The sequence below is a fragment of the Triturus cristatus genome, chromosome 8, assembly GCF_964204655.1.
Source record: "Triturus cristatus chromosome 8, aTriCri1.1, whole genome shotgun sequence".
Taxonomy (NCBI): domain Eukaryota; kingdom Metazoa; phylum Chordata; class Amphibia; order Caudata; family Salamandridae; genus Triturus; species Triturus cristatus.
The window spans coordinates 323,541,864-323,555,360 of NC_140591.1; the positions used below are offsets into that span (position 1 = coordinate 323,541,864).

Consider the following 13,497-nt stretch of genomic DNA (forward strand, 5'->3'; position numbering starts at 1 on the left):
ATAGATGCCACACGCTTGTAATAGCATGGGACTACGTTCTAGACGAACGTGGCTATAGAACTAAGCCTTCCTTATAGGGTAGCCGGATGTAGCCTATGAACTACGCTGCCTGCCTCTGAGTTGTTATTTAGTCCAAACAGTGGTTCAAGAACTAATTTTCTTGCACAATACAAGAAATAGGTTTGCAGACCAAAAGCAGTGGCAGACAAAAATGTATATAGACACATATAGAAATAAACAGTGTCTTAACATGGTATAGCTCGAGAAATATGATTTCTCGAGCGTGGAGGACACTGTTTATTTCTATATGTGTCTATATACATTCTATCTGGACGTTCTTTACCAATTTTTTTGTGAAACGACGTCGGAGTACCTCTACAAATTAGAATTTGGATGCTCTGTCAATTTCTCTTTGTCCTGATGATGACCGCATATTAACAAAGCGGTTGAAACGCCGTCGACGTATATGTGACCTGAGAATTAATTGAGGACACATTATTTGGTTTTATGTTATTCTCCTGTTTTGTGACGTATTTTTGTCTGCCACTGCTTTTGGTCTGCAAACATTTATTATTCCTCTGTACCAACGCATTGTATGGAGCTCCATTGTTTTTTTAAAATGTATTAACTGTAATACATTTTTACTTTTGATAATTATATACATAAGGGTCTTGTTTGCTTTCTGTTTTCTTTACCTTAGCTTTTCTGACTATTATCAATGTTATTTGATTATAATGTGTAATGTTTTGTAATTGGTGTATTGTGCAAGATAATTAGTTCTTGAATCACTGTTTGGACTAAATATTGATTGCCCCTGGTTCAAGAGCTTTTGGGCCGCCCCTGTGGTTGATAATATATGCCTCTGGGTTGTTGGCATTTAGCTGTGTCAAGCTCTCAGATTAGTGCTCTTTAAGCCGGCTACCCGATATATATGGCTGTAAGCTTTCAATGCTGTATTTTGTTATAAACCAATAAAAAGAGTTATACCATAAAATTTGTAGACCCTCGTTATAAGCTGGTGCAACATGGAAAATATTACATTGCGTTGTTGACTTGCTATTAAAATGGCTGTTTGTGAAGTTGTGCTGTACCACACAGACCCGGATTGTGAGTAGGCTTGAGCTTTCTGACCCCTGTACAAACCCTTGTCATAATTGTGCATGGTTTGCAACACACTGTAATTGCCGTTACATTTCAGTAGATCAAATCTGCCAGAATATAAAACTGAAAAACCTACAGTATTTACCATGGAATGACGATTTTGGTATAGTAAGCACCACCACCTGCATGTTATTCCGCAGGAGCTCAGAATAGATGCAGTTTATCACACAATCCTGAAACCTGGGAGTCCGATTTTATAGGGTGTGGTAAATAGCACATTTACCCCACTGAGGGACTCTTAATTGGGCCACAAATTTCAGAAATATGGTGTTTAATTACGAAAAGGCTAAAACTGTATTTAGACCTTGGTTCATTCTTATCGGTTTTGCTTTTTCTATAACTGCTGTATCTCATATGCTGCAAGGTACTGAATAAAAAAGAACACTGGACTAAAAAATAATTTGAAGGAATAATTTTATTTAGGAATACCATTTAATGGAATAGATCCTGTTCATGAACAGAAAATGATAGTGACTAAATCTTTCTAATAGTCTTTTATTTGTTTGTCTAGATATTTGGGCGATAGGGTGTATATTTGCAGAGCTGCTGACGTCGGAACCAATATTTCATTGTCGGCAAGAGGATATTAAAACTAGTAATCCTTATCACCATGACCAGCTGGATAGGATATTCAATGTCATGGGTTTTCCTGCAGGTCTGTACTTTATTCCTTATCACTGTGCTGCCAATTTGTTGTTGGAAAATCTTGAGCACCCATAGCTGTGTGTTTTGAGGGGAAAAAAACGGATTTTAAAGGATTGCACATCTTGTATGAAATTGTTCTGAATAATATACATATTTGCTTATATGATTTTCAAAACTTTTTTTCTTTCTTGTTTATTTATAAATTTAGGTGACAAATTGGGATTAAGTGGGGAGTAAAATGACAAGCATAAATAGGGTTTTCTCTTTCTGTCTTATGTCTCTTTCTGACAAAAAGATTCAAATTATTGTTAACGCTGCACTTCCCAACCATTAACAGCTATTCTAGTGATGCTAGACTTTAGTACTGCATGGTAAAATGAATTTGTAATTACTTTGCAATCGTCTAGCCTGAATAAAAAAATATAAAAATGACCTTTTTTAGTTTTTTATGGCATCCTTAAGTTTTGGCCTTTCTGCATAAACATGTCTGCCAGATTATGTATTTCTATTTGTAAATTTAACAATTTTTAGAATTTTTCTTACCATTAACCGCGTCGTCTAATGCAATAATTTGGTGGTAACGTCTCAGCATTTTTACCTGTCCTCCCTTCAGCAGAATCCGGGAATTCTCGTCATTTTCACGAAGTCCTCCTGCACCCCCTCTTCACTGGTTTAGTTCTGAAATCTTTCTTCCACGAATGTTGCCTCATTATGTGGGAGCTCAAGCCATCACTTTCTTCCTCTGAGAACTCTAGCTTCTTGGTTTCTTGTCAACCTTGATCTAAGCCATCGCCACAGTCATGTTACTCAAACTACATCTTTCTGGGTGTGATTTCTTATATTGAACTTTGGTGGTGTTTAACCAAGCTCTTGAGCTGTTACTAGAGCCCTTATTCTCTTTCAGTTTTGATGTTTTCCAAAGTGCAGCAGCCTTTAGGGTACTCAGAGTCCTAAAGAAGTTGGGAGTTGGACACAGTGGTTTAGTAACTGTGTCCAACTTTCTTCAGCCATAACCTAAAAATAGTTATATTTTCAGATTTTTCCTTAACCCTCATATGATTGGATTAAGATTTTCGGTTAGGATTGTGGCTGTTTCACAATTTAGATGATTGAAAACCCATTAGCCTTCATGTTTCATATCGGACCTTGAATTCAATCCTGGCTTTAGGATGGGTTTGTTTTGGTCGATTCTGCAGAGATTTAAGCACATTCTGGCTGCCCCATGATGTAGCGTCTGTGGCAATGAAGGTCTTTTGGTTGCTAGAGCAAATTATACAGTAATCCAAGCGTGCTAAGACCAATGCTTATGGTAGCTTAATTTTGTGATCATGTTGGAGAAGTATTAGCATTTATCAGAGTAAGCCAGAGTTGAAGATTGATATCCTTAAGTATTATGTTGACTTGAGTTCCTAGTTGTTAGAGAGGTTGGCCACATTTCAGAGGCCTGTAGCCCACTCAAATTGCAGAGACTTTGTTGTTCCTCCAACAAGGATCTCTGTTGTGTCTCTTCATGCAAATGAAATTCTCCTTCATCCTGTAGAGCATATAATTCAAGTAAGCAGAGTTGCCAGTTAAGTTATCAAATTTGTTTTCTAGCTCGAAATGGATTTGCATGTCATGTGCATACATTTGGAAGTTCATGCTGTATTAACCTAATAGTTTTTGCAAGGCGTGTACTTATATATTGAACGGAAGACTAGAGAAGAAGAAACCCTGGAGCATTGCAGAGGTCATGTAGATGATTCGAGTGACCCATTCTTACTTTTTTTTAAATTCGTTTTCTATTTTTCTGCGCAGTTGGTCAGAAATTGCTCCATCCATAAGATCGCATTTACAGCAGTATCAAAAACTGTAGATGGTCATCAGGAGGGAGACAAAAATCCTCTACCTCTTGCTATATTCAGTGGAAATAAAAAACAATGTAGTTACAGACATTATGCAACCAGTGCAGACCTTCAACGAGCCTCTCCACTCATTCAGTGAGGCCCTCACGGACACTGTCCTGGCCATATGGGCGAAACCAGGGTCAAAGCTATGTTGCACTCACTTGGCCTTGCCCCCCTCCCCCTCTCCCCTTCCCACAGCCACCACTGGAAAACCCCTTTCGTTTTTTTGTCAGTGGCACACTGCCAACGGTTGGAAGGCTGGATAAGTTATTACTTCCATGGGTGGCGACAGATGGATGCCTCAAGTTGTCCAGCAGTTGGCCAACCCTTTCTGTTCACCCCTTTAAACATGCTGCAGCAACGACTTCTGGAGGCCACTTGTCCATCCTGTGGAAAGATATCCAGGCTCTTTTGGAACAAGGGAGCTGTATAGAGGGTACTGGCATCCACGGTTGGGACTGACTGCTTCTCCGTTACTTTCTGGTCCTGAAGGAGGATAGAGGAATTCGACCTATTTTAGACCTTCTCCCTCTGAACTCCAAAAAGGACATGCTAAAGTTTTGCACTCAAATTCTGTCTGCCCTGGATCCAGCTGGTAAATTGTGGTGCTGGATTTGCACAATGCCTGTTTGCACATTCCTGCCAGACAGTCTCACAGGTGCTACCTATAGTTTCAGGGGGCACACACACTTTCAGTTCTCAATGCTTCTCTTCAACCTTACCAGTTTTTTGGGATGTTTATTAAAGTGATGGTGGTGGTAGTTGCCCAACTTCAGAGGTAGGGAATACTGGTCTTCCCATACCTCAATGACTGGCTGATGAAGTGGGGGGGTCTCAACTCAAACAGCCGTCATCCACCTCCAAATGACTGTCAATCTGTTCCCATCTCTGGGATTTCCCCTCAATGTACGGCGGTCACACCTGACTCTTTCGCAGAGGCTCCCTTCACTAGAGGTATCCTGGATGTGGTGCTATGTTGAGCTTTCCTGATGCCTTTCGAGAATCCAGGATCTCAATGTTTCAACCTTTGATCTGGGTCTCAGTGTGTACAGCTCTGGGGCTCTTGGGCTTCTGCATCCGCTTAGTAGCCCATGCAAGGTGACACATGCAGGTTCTGCATTGGGATCTGAAATCTCAGATCCATCCAGATATCAGAGGAGACCTAAAGATCTGCAGTGGTGGATGATGGACCACAAGTGGACCGCTTGCCGAACCCTCTCCCTGCCCCACCGAAACTAACTGGAATAGGTGGACATCGGAGTTCTCTGGTCTGTGGCGGAGGCCCTCCACCACAGCAGTCTGTCAGATTTGTGGGCGATTCGCTAAGCCATAAAAGCTTTTGTCTCTTCTATTAAGGGGAAAGAGTGCAGGTCATCATGGACAACACCACCAACTTGTGCAACTGCAACAGCTTGGTGAAGTAGGATTGTGGGTCCTGTGCCAGGAGGATGCACACCCCTGGAACTGGTAGAGCTGTCAGGTAATTATTCTCGCCACACAACACCTGGGAGAAGCTTTAAACGCAATGGCGGATGAAAAAAAAATGGTGTTGTATTGCACATCAAGAATGGCATCTAAACTCTATGGTGGCTCATGGTAACTTCCTGTAATGAGGAGAACCCTGGCTTGATCTTTTTGCCACCGCTGAGAGCCCGCAGTTTCCAATCATCTGCACGTTTGAGTTCCCAAGACCATTCTCTTTCGGAGATGCCTGTTGGTTGAACTGGAGCTCGGGACTCCTGCACGCCTTTTCTACGTCTCCTGCCCAAAGTTCTGAAGAAGATCCTCAACAACCAGGCCTAGTCATCATAGTGGCTCCAGGTTGGCCAAGAAAGTGTGGTACCTGGAACTTCTGGCCATGAGCATTTGTCTTCTGTCCTGGATGTCCCTTCGGGGGACCTTCTGTTGAAGGAGCAGGACAGGGTCCTGCACCTGCGCCTACGGAACTTACACATCCAGGCTTCGAGATTGAGCAGCTACATTTGATTGCTTTTGATCTCCCACCAGAGGTGGTAATTGCCATTCTGACAGCTAGGTGTCCATCCTCCAAAACCATCTCTATGGAACGTTGGAGTAGTTTGTTGTGTGGTGTTCTTTAGGGCAAATCCCATCCCCGCAAGTCCAGTTATCTGATGTTCTCATTAGTCTACCAAGGACTTTCTGTAGCCAAGTGAAAAGTTTTGTTGTCTGCCTTTATACAGTTACATAATCAGTCCTCTCTGATCATGTGTTTAAATCACCTGTTGTGATGCATTTTGTAAAAGAGCTGCCCCACATGTTTCCGCCAAAAACCATTTGTGTTTCCCCAGTGCAATCTAAATTTGGTTCTCACTTTTCTGATGGGCAACCCGTTTGAGCCAGTGCACAGTTGTCCACTCCACCTTCTCAGACAGACTTGTCCTAAGGATAAGGTTGCATTCCACCCTGAAGGTTGACACTCCTTTTCATATTAGGCAGTCAGTCTCCATGATAGTGTTCTTTACCTCAAGGAGATGATGGACGGAGTGCTGAATCTTTTGAAACACTCACCCCCAGTCACAGATCTGGGTTGAATCCATCATCGCTCTTTATCTCACTTCGTCACCCCAGTTCAGACACAGCTATATGCAAATCAGTCTTGACCCTGTTCCTCATGGGTAAAGTCCAGCCCGAACTGCCAAGCCATGTCTTCCCTGGACCGGAAACCAGCATCACTGATCACCGAGTCCGGTACAGACAGATATCAGAAAGAAACTGTGGAGGTGGAGGTTATATGTGGCCCTAACATCATTACTGGTGCAGGACAGAGCCAACACAGAGCCACACAACGCCACCTACTGGGGTGTGAGGGAACTGCAGGAAAAATGTCATGATTCAGATTGGTGCCTGGGGTATTCACAAGGTGAGGAATCTGTGGTCAGATAGAGTATCCACCAGAAAGAGCATTACCGAAGGTAAGTAGCTTTTCCTTTTCCGCTGCTTGTGACTTAGTTGTTTTTAATCCAAACATTTCTGGAGGTGGAAGTACTGGAAACGCTTTTCTGAATATTATTGAATGAACTACCCAAAGTGTAATGACATTAGATTCCTTTAAGGGCTACCGAAATAATCTTACTTTTTATTTGTCAGAGCTACAGTTTGAAATGTTAGACATTAAAATGCAATTTCAGTGTGAGTACTTATTTTGTGAATATACTCATGTATTTTATGTTTGAATGGTCTGAAAATAGTTTGCAATCCTATTGACTATGCCGTCCTTAGACAAAGATTGGGAAGACATTAAGAAGATGCCTGAACATTCAACTTTAATGAAAGATTTCCGGAGAAACACGTAAGTTGATGTGATTAATAGCTTAATTTATATTACAGTTCACCCTTTTCGAAAGCTAGATTCTATAAATTGTGAATATTTTTAATGACTGCAGTTGAGCTTCACTGAACTGTGTTTAAATTGAAAGTGTCTCACTCTCTACACTTTATATTGCTGAAATCTAGATGGTTTGTTGCACTGTTAGCTGCCACTGTCTTGTATTATCAAGCTTATATGTTCTTCGGAATTAATGCAAACACCGTTCTAGAGTCTGACATTGCATAATTGGCTGGACTCGTGAAGATGGACAGAACTGGCAACAAGAAGATGTTTGCTTTGGAGAATTAGTACCTTCTTATCCAGAGAACACTCAAGAAACTGTCCAAGTAGTGGTGCTTGGTCTGTCTGAACCACATGGGGCCTGGGTATGGTTGTACTTTAAATCTTTGAATGACCCATATAAGCATGCAGAAGGAGTAATCAAACAAATGTTCATTGTTGGTACCAATCAAGATTAACCTCCACTCCAAATAGTCCCTTTCTGATGCCTCAAAACAGCACAGTTGCAAGCTTTTCTTTAAATACCTTGACCCCTGAAGTGGTTGTGCCAAAAGACAAGGTCAATGGGATGAACAAGTGTAGAGTTATTCAGCTATCACCAGAACCTGTCCCCCACCAGTAGATACCAGGGATGTACTCTTCATGAGATAAAGACAATTCAATGCCATATTGATTAGTTTCTGATCCCCTTTGAAACGTAGGCACTAATAATTTTCAGTACTTTTCTAGGAACACCGTAGGGTACCCTATGCCAAGGGCTAAGACTCTTATACACAGGCGTAATGAAGACTGACCTATTCCAGGCTTGTAGTTGGAGGAAGGCTGGGCTACAGGGACAATGAGACATTTCAAGAGAGCCCAACTCTCTTGCAGGTCAAAATGTTAGTGCGACCGTGGCAAGTGATTGATGGTGCTCAATCCTTTCACCATTTTAGGGGATTGGCCTTTTTAGGGTGTTAGGTAGACCTGTTTAGCAGGCATGAAAATGATGTACACAGGTCAGCCCTAATTGGGGCCCGCAACCAATGCTGATTTACCTCTTCTCCAGATCTAAAGTTGCCCCCTGCCCAGAGTTCACTATGGCGGAAACCACATAAGAAATGAGAGAGGGCTGCTGTATTTGATGACATTTAGTAATCTATATTTTTATGTTTAACTTTATATTTTCCCTTAAAAGAATACAAATAGATGTAGCAAACATTCATTAAGACAACTAAGCTTTTCTAGCCTCTTGTAGTGCTCTCCCTACTATTAGCACAGTAGGTGATAAAATGCACACATGAGCTTTATATTAGCATTTATACCCATAAAATTGTGTGTGTAAGTGCCAGATACCATTTGAAGTCTTCCCAACAGTTTTCGGTCTTTGCTGAGAATAATAGGCGCTCCTTTAAACTGCCTCCATTTTGTTACAATATATATATGGGAAACTGATACCATCTTTTACATAGCTGAGGTCATCTTATGACTAGTAGAAAGATTAAACCAGCAAATCTGGCCTGCAATGATTGCAGTTTAATATCGCGTGAAAGCAGAATATGTCTAAGACTAATGGAGTAGTCCCAATGTTAAAGGGATGCTCTGCGAACACGCCCTGCTAGAACTGCTTATTTGCCTGATATGGCCACAACAAATGCAATATTGCCTCCAGTGGGGTAGCTGCAATCTATATACTTGATCAGGTTTATTACAGAAATGTTTTGTAATTTGGCTCCTGTTAAGGTATTTTATATTGGATAAGTCTATACAAGGCATTCATATGAACTTCCTTATCATGCCAATGGGCCTTGGTCCGTCTATCTACAGACAGTTTATTTATCTTTAGCCTTTCTAGGTGTAGTAAGTATAGATGGCAGTATTAAACAATGTATGTTTGATGTTAACCACATGCATCTATTAGTTTTTAATCTATTCTAGAGCAATACAGTTTGAGCCATTCTGTATTAAATATCAAGTCCCTCCCAACTCTGTGATACTCATTTTATCTCCTTCAGAAGAAGGCAATTTTATTTAGCACTGCAAGAAGTTAGACCTAAGCCCTACACAGTAGAAACATGTTTATATTTTATATAGAGGGGAACACAGATCTCTGTGCACCCTGACATTCAGCAAGTGTAGAGAAGGACATGCGTTCCTGAACTCATCCCCTATTTTTGAGCCCACCAATAAAGTGTTGCTGATTTCTTAAGAGACAGAGAGACACATTGTGTGTTTCTGTTGAGCCCTGTGAAGTATTTTCATATAGTGATATAGGTAAGAGAATGGACCAACCTGCTTACTTTGCTGTAACATGTATGGTCTTCAGAAAAATTATTTGGCACTTTACTTTTTCCCTGGCTCGAGTTTTAGTATGGAAAGTAAAACTCCTTTGCACTCACCTATGCCAAGTGTAGAATAGGATGGCTCTCTGCCATCCACTATGCTGCTTTCCTGATTTTTATTGTATTATTAATATTGTTGTTATTTTTCACCAACATGCCTGCAATGTACCTTTTTGGATGTTTTTCTATCATCACCCCTTTGGCCTCTTGTCTATGAGAACATGGATTTGATAACCTATTAATCCGACCGATCATTTTTCCACAAATAAACTCTGACTAGAGACCAGCCTCATGCTACCCAATATCTCTTGTGTTATTGGGGATGACCCCTTCAGCCACAATTTCCGATAATGCAAACATGGCAAAAATATCAAAGTATTATTATGGAAATCTGTCTGATATTCATAAATAGATTATATTTGTGCATTTGCAGCCTCCCAGTCCACAACTCTAAATTCATTTACAGATTCAGAAGTAATTTAAAACAAAGAATACGTGCTTATGTGGCGGCACAGTTTAAATTTTTTTAATGCAGCTAACACATTTAATCTCATGGCAAAGTACATTTGAGTATATACACCACTTTACATTATAGTTTTTAACTGGACAAAAAACAAAAGGAGAACGATGCGCCTGGACTAGCAAGGCTGAAATCTAACTCTGCCACTTTATAAATTCTTGTATAATACCTGTCCCACAGAGCCACTCTGGTATGGTTTTTTTCCCTACTAGAATCCCTGAATACAGTATTCTTCTCTAGAAGCCACATTTGACTAGAAACTCCAGTTGCAGGTTCAATTCCCAATCTTTTTTTTTTAAGATAGGAGCCTTTTTCTCTTTTTAGTCTAGTCCTAGGGGTTTAGGTCCTCTGCTCTTTATCACCACATTTATCGGGGACTGCGGGTGAGATGCTATACAGGTGACTGAGGAACAAAGAGTGGGTTGACCTCAAGTTAGGTTTGGACCGTTAGGGAAAATATCTAGGTCTTCCTCTTCCAGCAGGAAGAGGAAACATAATTCCTTCTTGTGTTATTGTTGTGACCGGGTGTGGCCTAGCTCAAGCTTCCCAGACAAAAGTTCTCATGGCACTTAATGTTGAGGTTATCTAAATCATCCTGTCTGATGTTGAGGCACTGTTTGATGAAATCTTGCTCGACATCTAGGCCAATCTGAGATTTAAACGTTAATTCATTAGACAGAGGCCTCATACCTCAATGTCAAGCAACAGGTTCTGGATGAGGATCCGAACCCTTTCTCCATCTCAAGATGTGTATGTCTCAGCTAAGAATCTGCCACAGATTACTGCATCAGATGATTATCCGGCACAATTGCCACATATAGCTACTGAGCATACTAGAACAGCCATTACAGAATGTGCCTTCACTTAAATCACCAGTTATAAAGCTGCTTCTTCCGTCCAGGAATATGCACAATCAAAGAACATGACCCTCTTCAGAAGACTGTCTGGAGGAAAGAGTTGGGATTGAACAAAACAGTTGGGACCCCAAGAGAGAGAATTAAACCAGAGATGATCCCCCTTGGAGTGATTGAGTGTATTCAAAAGGACACCGCTGTAATGACGACTCCTCAATGCACTCCTCTGATATGTCTCCGACTGGAAAGCAGTCTGTCTTTAAATACGGATATTCTTTCTTTTCAGATTTAGTGTCCAATAGATGTTACTGAGATTACCAGAGAAAAGTCCAAAAGTTCATCATTGAGGCTATATAACCTTAATGTATAATGTCTCTATTATGAGTCTCTGCTTCTGAAGCCACAAACAAGACCAGTGGTTCCATTGGTTAAAGAATGGAACCTAACATACACACAATGCTAACTCCATTTTTGTTGATGTTGGTGGAAAGCAAAATGGAAATGTAAAGTTTCACACATTCTGAATCTTCTGCATGACCTCACTCCAGTATATTCTCTAGTTGTCTCTGCAGTGAAAAGACGTTAAATTGCTTTTGTCCTCTATGTCCACAGAATCAATTGCGAAAGTGTAGCAAGATAGACTGAGAAAAAAACACGAAAGCATGCCAGACGCCTACCATTGTTAGGAGAGCAAGCTGTGCAGCTTTGTAGTCAGGATCTCTAGTAGCCAGCGCAACAATTTGTGAACCTGGTGCTTAGAGAGAGAGAGGATTTTCCGAACGTTTTCAAGGTGGGAATCGTGGTTCAAGATCAAACAATTAGCTCAGTGAACGAGACAGCAGATCTGCTGGCACATTGCTACTGTGATAGACAACAAAGGGGTAATGGTTGTTAGGGGTAACATTGTCACGTTCATTTCCTTTTTAAACCTTTCATAGGCATTAGATCCAAAGAATGAAGAATGAGGATGGGCTAGAGAAAAGGAAGGAGTTTTGCAAAGTCCAATAGTAAACCTGCATATGTAGCTCCATCTCTTTGAAACCCTGTACTTGATAAACAGCAACATTGCAGCTCTTGTAAAAGCAATAGAAGGATCTGCGAACAGAAAAGCCTTCTGCAACTGGAAGAAATAGACCTTTTTCTTAGTAGTAACTCCATTAGCCTGTCACTACTGCCTAGTACCTCAACGGGATGAGTATTTACAATATTTTCCAAATGTGTTACTATAACAAGACATTTGGATGTTTGACCACAATCTGATGCCACTGCTTTTCAGACACCAGTGTGCTTTAACTGGCTGAAACAGGTGGAGAGAAAGTTATAACTCACTAGCAGTGCATCTTCTGCTATTTATTTGTCCTAAAGAACAGAGCACCAAACGGGATTTGCAGCTAGTCAAGAATGCCCAAAAAGCAGATGAATTGAGAGAATCAGTATATTGACTCTTCGTCATATCTTTCTTGTGGGCATTTAAAGTGAAGTTGCCTCCTCCAGACTCAAAATAGGTACTGTGCTTAATATACTCTTGAAATTGTTTCAGAAAGTAGTAAAGCCGATCAATATGGAAATGTCAGCTTTGCCCCTTGATATTTGCCGGTCAAGGGTATTTGCAGTCTTGGACACTAAGGTTGCATAGTGTCCCTATGGAGGAGAAAGCAAGATGCTACATCTAACGGCAACTCCTTCAACAGTCCTAGAAGTCTTTTCTTTGCATTTGCAAGAAGGTCTAGGAGATTATTGGCTGCAAGCATTGGGCGACTTAGAACAACGGATCTCAATGAGCAGGAGGGCCTTTCAGTCTGTGTCACAGTGTGGCCAGAAGATGAACGTGCATCAAGGTGTCTCGTTCTCGAATGCTCCTCCGTGTCCAATAATTGATACCTTGGGCTTTTGGAGAGCCACTGTGGCATTTCATCACAGGACAAATGGTCACAAGAGAAGCGGAACTACCACATTGATATGACTGAGCTAGTGAATGGTTCCTCAAGCCCTCAAGGGTACTGGAATTAACAGATGATTACATAACCATTTATTTTCTCCCTGCAATTGTTTCCAGCCTGTTAAACTGACAACACCATATATTTGCATAGAGGGTGGTCATGATTAGGTTCCCTCAAGAGCTGCTGACAGATATTGGATGCTGTTGAAATGTGCAGCATCCCAGCAGGTCCCCTTCCAGGACTTTAGCACTTGACGGACATCTGCAGAAGCAACATGAAGATGTCTGACTACTTTCAGACATCTTTAAAGGCTTGTCGTCCCTAAAAGACGTATTTGCCACTGAAACAAATCTTCTACTTCAGCCCCAGGGAACCCAGATCCTCATTTCTAAGAGGACTCTTATTCAATAGAATGGTTTAAAAAAAATCTTAGTTTCCTTCCAGCTATCTCAACTCTATATAATTGCCAAAATTATACAACGCATGCCAAAAGTTATCCTGTTTGCTCCAGACGGGCTGGGCAGTCCTCAAGTCCAAAGAAGTCCCAATATTTTTTATGGACAAATGCCACTCTCCCTTGATACTAACTGTAACACATTGACTGCCTCGTCCATCATGCTAATTCTTACCTGAAGTCCTGCCTGAAACCTGTAGTAACATTTAGCAATAAGCCTCTTTCTTCCACCTACAAACTTATTGGCATATGAACAACCTTGCAAAGGCATGGGTATGACAATCCATCAGTGATATTAGTGGATAGAAAATGTGCACATATAGAGAGCTTGGGTAAACGGGACCCGTCTAGATTTCTTAGCATTTGT

General features: G+C 41.0%; 1 protein-coding gene across 1 annotated transcript in view; it reads left to right on the forward strand.

Moving 5' to 3' along the window:
- CDK8 (cyclin dependent kinase 8) overlaps positions 1-13,497 on the forward strand; it is a 218,225-nt gene that overhangs the window by 122,766 nt on the left and 81,962 nt on the right. Inside the window, exons 7-8 of the mRNA XM_085621614.1 lie at positions 1,673-1,816; positions 6,933-7,002. Coding sequence (XP_085477740.1) covers positions 1,673-1,816; positions 6,933-7,002 — 214 coding nt within the window. The remainder of the gene's footprint in view (positions 1-1,672; positions 1,817-6,932; positions 7,003-13,497) is intronic.